The sequence below is a fragment of the Quercus lobata genome, chromosome 5 (assembly GCF_001633185.2).
Source record: "Quercus lobata isolate SW786 chromosome 5, ValleyOak3.0 Primary Assembly, whole genome shotgun sequence".
NCBI classification, from domain to species: domain Eukaryota; kingdom Viridiplantae; phylum Streptophyta; class Magnoliopsida; order Fagales; family Fagaceae; genus Quercus; species Quercus lobata.
The window spans coordinates 52,623,889-52,631,362 of record NC_044908.1 but is presented as its reverse complement, the minus strand read 5'-3'; the positions used below and the strand labels follow the sequence as shown (position 1 = coordinate 52,631,362).

At 31.1% G+C, this 7,474-nt stretch overlaps 1 protein-coding gene across 1 annotated transcript; it reads left to right on the top strand.

The window, feature by feature from the left end:
* Positions 1 to 3,633: 3,633 nt before the first annotated feature.
* LOC115988812 (momilactone A synthase-like) lies at positions 3,634 to 4,661 on the top strand. Its single transcript, XM_031112426.1, has 2 exons — positions 3,634 to 3,671; positions 3,893 to 4,661. Exons 1-2 carry the CDS (start codon positions 3,634 to 3,636, stop codon positions 4,659 to 4,661), a joined length of 807 nt encoding a protein of 268 aa, XP_030968286.1.
* The last annotated feature ends 2,813 nt before the right edge of the window (positions 4,662 to 7,474 follow it).

The following is a 7,474-nucleotide window of genomic DNA, read 5'->3' as shown; positions in this document are numbered from 1 at the left end:
TGAAAATGTTATAGACGTAGCACATATCTATACGTTAACATTACTCTTCTTTTATTTTGGTTCATCTTATTCTCATCCTTTTACTATCAATTTGTCACTCTCACCTCTCATTCTATTCATAGTTTTCCCACACAAAAAAATTATTTCTTTCTCCCTCAAATTTATTTATTTTTTCATTTTTTTGGGGATTTTTATTTTTATTTTTATTTTCCTTGCATCCTTACTTTAGGTTGATGAATTTTTGTGTTCTTTTGAACTTTACTTTGGGTTGATGCGATTTAATTTTGTGTTTTAATTTGTTATATTTTTTGTTATTTTTTATTGATAAAATTTATTCTATTGCCTTATAAAGATAGTGTATAAGAATATAATGTTATTCTATTATATAGCATGACTTAGATAGTTTAGTGTTTATTGCTATATGTTTTATTTTAATCTTTTTCTTCTCATCTTATTTTATTCAACATTTAAATTCAGCCATATTCTCCATATCATTAAATTATTTATATTTTTTTATCATTTTTTTATCTCAAAAAATTAAACATATAATATTTTACTTAAATTTAGATAAATAAAATTTTCTCATAAAGTGTCCTCTGAAAAGTTACAATACATCAAAAGAAAAATGAAATACAAAACACATGCTAATTTAGGAAGACTAATTTATTTTTATAAAAAATGAATTAATGAGAATATTAAACCAGAGATAACATAAACAAACTAATAGTTAAGGATATACTAACTTAAGGGCAGTAGAACTGAATTGAAAAAAAAAAAAAAAAAAAAACTTTACAATGCTAATCATCATCAAATTTGGGAAAATAATAGGTTGCCAATAGAGAGAATCTTTTAAAAAAAATGACAATTGATTTTTTTTCCTATAATTTTTTAGAAATTTATTCATTTAAGGTGAAATAAAAACTCCATTATTTAATAATCAAAATATCACATCTCTCTTATTTTTAACTCTTTTTTTTACTATTAATTTCTTAAAATATTGTTTCATTTCTCTAACATTCCTCCTTCCCGTATACCTTTTCGTCACCCCCTATTGTCTACCTTAATATCACTATTCCTTTATCCATTTATCATCTTTTATTTTGGATGATCTTATTCTCATCCTCTTACTATGAATTTGTCATTCTCTCTCCTAATTCTACACAAAAATGTTATTTTTTTCCCTTTTTCTCTCTCCTTTTCTAAATTTACTTCAGGGTGATGAATTTTTATGTTCTTTGGAACACTACTTTGTGTTGATGTGATTTAATTTTGTGTTTTAAATTGTTAACTCTCTCTCTCTCTCTCTCTCTTTTTCTTTGATTGTTAATTGTTAACTTTTTTACGTCAATTAGTAATAAAATTTTTTCCAAACTATTCTAACATATTTTCGCCTTTCTTTGGATAGTAGAAAATTTCTCATAATAACCACGCAACAATGTATTTATAGGTATAGTAGAAATTTCCAACTACTCACTTTATTTTTCTCTCCAAAAAAACTATGTATGGTTCATAAATCTAATGGTAGTCACAGTTTGTAGGGGATTGTAATGATGATCACATATGGTTAGAAGAGACTCAACCAAGCATTCCTCAGTGCTGTTGTATAATCAAAATACTGATTTAAAAAAAAAAAAAAAATTTATCAATAAAACTTCTAAATGATTTATAAAAAAAAATAAAATAAAACATTTCTCTACCTTTTTGAAATTGATATGAGTTTGTTAATTTTCATATTAGTTGTGATTGCTATGTATCAGAATATACCTATCAATTGTTTGAGTAATAAATTAAAGTAATTTTGTGATGAATTTTTTTTAGGTTCTAAATATTTAGGATTAAATGTTTAGTTTTCAAATTTATATATGTTGGCAAACTGAGAACAAAAATATGGCTAGATTAGGTGTTAGACATTGCTCAAGATTGTTCAAGTCAAGATTTAAGAATTTTCAAGCTACAGAAAGAAGAAGCAAGCTACTATGAAGCTTAACCGATTGAAAGATAGGTTCGACTGATTGAAAACCGTGTTCTATAGATTTTAAATCAGGCCCAAGCCCATGAAAACTTCTAGGGTTTCAGTTTAACACTATTAGGTATAAAAGGAAAACCTTAATTACATATTAGAAACTCTTGGAAGACTTGATAGTTACTCTTATGAGATCTGTGAGGCTTCTGTAACCTTTTATCTGTACAAGCATTTATCGGAATGAGATTTACAATCAAGAACTAGTGGAAACAAGTTGCTGCATAAAGATGTATTATTGATGGTGATCTGAAACCTTTGAGTGGGATTTCAAAGTCACAAATGTGGGAGTTGTGTTCAGCAAATTCAAGATAGAAGAGTATGGAGTCGGAATTGCATGTGGTTGTGCTAGTAAGTTTTACAAGATGTAGCTTTAGATTTAGGATTTAAATCTATTGTAAACTTCCATTCTATCATAGTGGTTTTGTTTACCTTGAGGATTACTAGGTTAAATCATTCCTAGGTTTTTTTACCATAAAATAGTTGGTTTCATTGGTTTTCTTGGGTTATCATATTACTATATTCTTTACTTTTTCACACTAAATAATATGATTGTATGTGTTTAACCTAAATCTCATAATTAACCTAAGTAACTATTTGGCTAATTCATTATGTTAAACTAATCTGTTTTAAAAAGGGGTCTAAACAAAACAAACAGTTTTGATTTTCATGATAATTTCCTTAAGAGAAGTAGAAATTTGAATAATAAATTTTAAACTTAAAAAATATAGATTTACTAACAAAGATTTCGAAAAACATTATAAACTATCATAGAAGTTAGAAAAAAAAAGAAAAAAGAAGAAGATAATATCAATCAAACACACCCAAGATAATAGAATGATAAATATGGAGAGAGAGAGAGCGAGAGAGAGAGAGAAACTATCTTCAACAAATTTAAGTGAAGAAATTATATTATAACACATTACAAAATAATTATATATTTCCACGCATAGCATGGATAGGAGAATGTATTTGATATCAAATGATACCATGTCAACGGTATCAAAATCCAATAAGTGTGAGATATGTCAATAAAAAATAAATAACTTACTAACAAATGAAAGACATGTATTAGTGGGTAGTTATTTTTGGATATATGTTTCTTGTTTATAGGATTTTGATACAGATGACGTGGTATCATTTAATATAAAATACTTTTTCGCATGGATAGGCAACTATTTTGTGAAAAGCTGGAAAAAAATTAGTCCTAATCTAGGGCCAGTGCCACAACATTTTCTCCACCACTCTTAATTTTAAGTCAGAGTTGTAACAAAAATATACACACACACACACACACACACATATATATATATATATATTTTTATATTTATATCCAGTAGAATTCCTCAATAGATAATGATGCAAACCTTGATACAATTAGTCAAATAAATGGCCCAAATTAGTCTAACCTGATCTGAACCAATTCTTGTGGGAAGCAATGCTATTTGTAGTAAGCAAACAGTGCTATTATGTCACACTTGGGAATGCATGGGGTGTGACATTGCCTCTATGTAAGTTAGTTATAACGTTAAAGGAGAGATCACAAAGCAATTTTGTGATAATCTTTGGGTTTCATTTTCATTTTTCGAACACATACTCTAACTTCATCGACCATGGGAAGTTTCTCAGTACTCCCACCTGAAGCAAGAAGGTTTGAAACAATTTTAGCTATCTTGCCTCTATATGTCTAATTTGTTAAAGAACAATATTGTAAGAAAAATATCTTCTCTCTGAGTAAATAATTTCTTTTGTAAGTAATGTTAGGAATAATTAATACATTTTTTTGCTACATAACCTTTATATGAGTAATATCCTCTCTCCAAATTGCTGACCAATAAAAGTGAAAAATAATATAATGTAAAAATGTGATAGGCTAGAAGGAAAAGTGGCACTAATTACTGGTGCGGCTAGCGGCATTGGTGCGTCCATTGCAAGACTATTCTCAAAACATGGAGCTAAAGTTGTAATCGTAGACATGCAAGATGAATTGGGTCCCTCTATATGCAAAGAACTAAATCCTCAATCGACAACGTTTGTCCATTGTGATGTCACCAAGGAAATTGATGTCGAAAATGCTGTTAACCATGCCGTTTCCATGTATGGTAAGCTAGACATTATGTACAACAATGCTGGTATAATTGGGGAAGCCAAATTCAACATCCTTGAGAACACCCAGGCTGATTTTGAGCAAGTGGTTAAAGTCAACCTGGTAGGTGCTTTCCTTGGCACCAAGCATGCAGCCCGTGTGATGATCCCGACTCGCAAAGGCAGTATAATCAATACTGCAAGCGCATCCTCAACCACTGCAGGCAGTGCACCGCTTGCCTACACAAGCTCAAAACATGCTATGCATGGATTAACGAAAAATACAGCAGTGGAGCTTGGACATTTTGGCATTCGTGTGAATTGTGTGTCACCCTATATAGTTGCTACACCTTTGGCAATGAAATTTTTTAAGATGGATGCTGATGAAGCTTCCTATGTTTATTCAAACCTCAAGGGTGAGGTTCTCAAGCCAGAGGATGTTGCTGAGACTGCTCTCTTTCTTGCAAGTGATGATTCAAAATATGTGAGTGGACATAATCTTCTCATAGACGAAGGCTTCAGTATTCACAATGCGGGCTTTTGTTTTCCACAATAAAGAATAAAATGGGAATTCTAAATGCATAAAGAATTTTACCGAAAATTAATGTTTGTGAGGGTACGTGAAATTTTCCATGTATTGTTTCGTGCTTGTAGAAAGACTCTAAATAAAACTAGCCTCTTTACACACACTATGTGAGTGTGGGGTTTTTTTTTTTTTTTTTTTTTAATTTTTTTTTATTTTAAACAAAATGGCATATCCAGTTAAAAAAGTACTTGAGGTAAGTCAAACCCAAAAGATAAAATCCTTGTTAGTTTTTAGCAAAAAAAAAGAAAAAAGAAAAAACATTTTTAAGTGTTGCAAATATACTGCATTATATTTCTAACTGACAACTTACCCCCAACGGAAAAATGAGTTGTACACTTTTTCTTAAGATATAGCCACATTTGAAACACAAATATAATTAAAATGTGAATAATTTGGTGTTAATTATTGAGTTTGACTTATCTCCAGTACTTTTTTAATTGGATATGTCTTTTTGTTTTAATTACACAATAACAAGTGGTAGTGAGTTTTAATTTTCACATTTTATTTAATTAGTGAGTGACGTGACAGACTCTTATTAAAATAAGAGAAGATTCTAGTTAAAAAAGTATTGAAGGTATGCCAAATCCTTATATTTTTTATTATTATTATTGTTATTTACTTTTTTTTTTTTTTTATAAACAACAAGGATTTTAATTTTTTATCTTAGTTTGACTTTGACACGCCCAACCGCCTCACAGAGAAGCAGTTTTATCTTGTAGTATTTGTATCTTTGTTTGTAGTGAAACTTTTTTTTTTGGGTTGAGAAAACACAAAATAGAAATCTAAGTGGATTATCTAAGAAAATGTAGTACATTTCTTCGAAAATGAGTGATAAACATAAGTCATTTTAGTTCGTTTCCTTTTTCTATTTATTTTTTCAAAATTCAAAGTGATTGATTATCTGATTGAGATCATTGTAGAAAGTTGATCGTTAACAATCTTGATCTCACTGTTGTCAAATTATTAATATTTAGAAAGTTTAACAAAGGAAGTAGATATATCCGTTGGAAATACCAAAAAGTTATAGTTGAGCTATGAAAATCTTGGTAAACTATAGTTATAAATATTTACAACACAATTGTGTAATTTACAAATAATTAGACGACATAAAAAAAACACACACACAAATGTTGCCATGTAATCCCAATCCAAAAAAGGAAAAAAAATGTTGGCATTTAATTTAACAAATATTTCGCCCCACTTTTTCTGTATAAGCCAAACCCTTATCTTTTTCTGTATTTTCCATTGGCGAAAATTTTAGCCATGCAAAAAGAGAAAAAAAAGAGAGATGTAATGAAAAAAAAGAAAAAGCGTTAAACTAAATAAATACAAATAAGCAAGTTAAAACGACATAAAGGATGAAAATTGAATATCGTAATGTAATTTCACATGCACGAAGATTTGAAGAAGCAAGGTATCAATCAACCATGAATATTTTTCTTTTTCCACAAAGGAGAAATTTAGATTGACTAAAATGAGGGGAAAAAAAAAAAAACTCTAACAGTATAATTTATCTTAAAAGTTTAAGTTAATAATAATAATTAAAAAAAAAAAGGAATTTCATTAGTTAACAAATATCTGAAAAAAAGTGGTACTAAAAAAGAATAAACGTTTTAGAAAACAAGTAGTGTTTGAAAACAATTTCATTAGCTTTTTCCAATCCAAACTCTAGAACTATCTCTGAGTCCGATTGGTTTTAGTAAACCACCTTATCTTATATATCTTCTATATATAAATATGTAAGCAGTTCCAAAGTCTCTCACTTCTCTCTGCCGCCAACCCTAAACAGAGAAGAGATAATTCAAGAGTTTGTTGTCTCATGGATCCTTGTACTTGTATGAATGCGAAAGAAGAATTTGCTTCCATTGAGTCTCATTTAATGAATAATCGCAGCAGCCCAAGCACCATGGACGACCTTCCGGATTGGGTATTGATGGAAATTTTGGTTTTACTGCCATTATGCACGGTTGTGTTAACTTGCAAGTGGGTATCAAAGCGCTGGTTTTCTCTTATCTCTACTCTGTATTTTGCTCGCCGCTTTGTTGCACAGAACTCACAGCAGCCACAGCTCTTTACCTTGCTCCACCAGTACGATCGTAACACCGGCAACTTCTGCGTCTGAATGTGAATTGGAACCTGTCGCTGCTTATCTACGCGATCGTCACAGTGGTTGGATTCAAGCTTCGTGTAATGACTTGCTGTTAGGGATCGAAAGCAGTAACTGTGTAGTCGTTTACACTGTCATCAATCGAATCACTAGGCAATGTCTCAAGCTCCCTCCAAGTCCACTTCCTCTTCCTCATCGTTTATTGCGGCTACGGGCTGGGATCATCAGCAGCTATGATGAAAGTAATGATACACAAATCAGTTCTAGTTTTAGGGTGGTGCTTATTCTTAGCACACGCAACAACTTAAGCCAATTTAACATTCACGTTTTCTCGTCTGACTCCGGTGAATGGAGCGACTCCATGGTTTTGTGTCCAACCAACCTGGGTGAATTTCGATTGTCTTTAACCCCTATTCACACTGTCCCCTATAAAGGTTTGCTTTTTTGGCCCATTGATGGTGGCCGTCTTCTCGGGTTCGACCTGTTCAAGATCAACAACAGCAACAGCAGCACATGTTGTGTGATTGAGCAGCCTGTAGAATTGGAGCCATTCCATGAAATCGATTGCCTTGGCCTGTGTCACGGCTGCCTGAGGATATGTCAGGTCTCAGGTTATGGGCATCCCGGTTTACGCGTTTGGGAGCTCAAGGACTTTGATAATGAAAATAATGGAAGC

What these genes read in the sequence shown, in the direction of transcription:
- LOC115988812 (XM_031112426.1), top strand. Translation starts at nt 3,634, where the DNA reads ATGGGAAGTTTCTCAGTACTCCCACCTGAAGCAAGAAG. An exon ending in CTCCCACCTGAAGCAAGAAG is followed by an intron (nt 3,672 to 3,892) that starts GTTTGAAACAAT and finishes AAAATGTGATAG; the next exon opens with GCTAGAAGGAAAAGTGGCAC.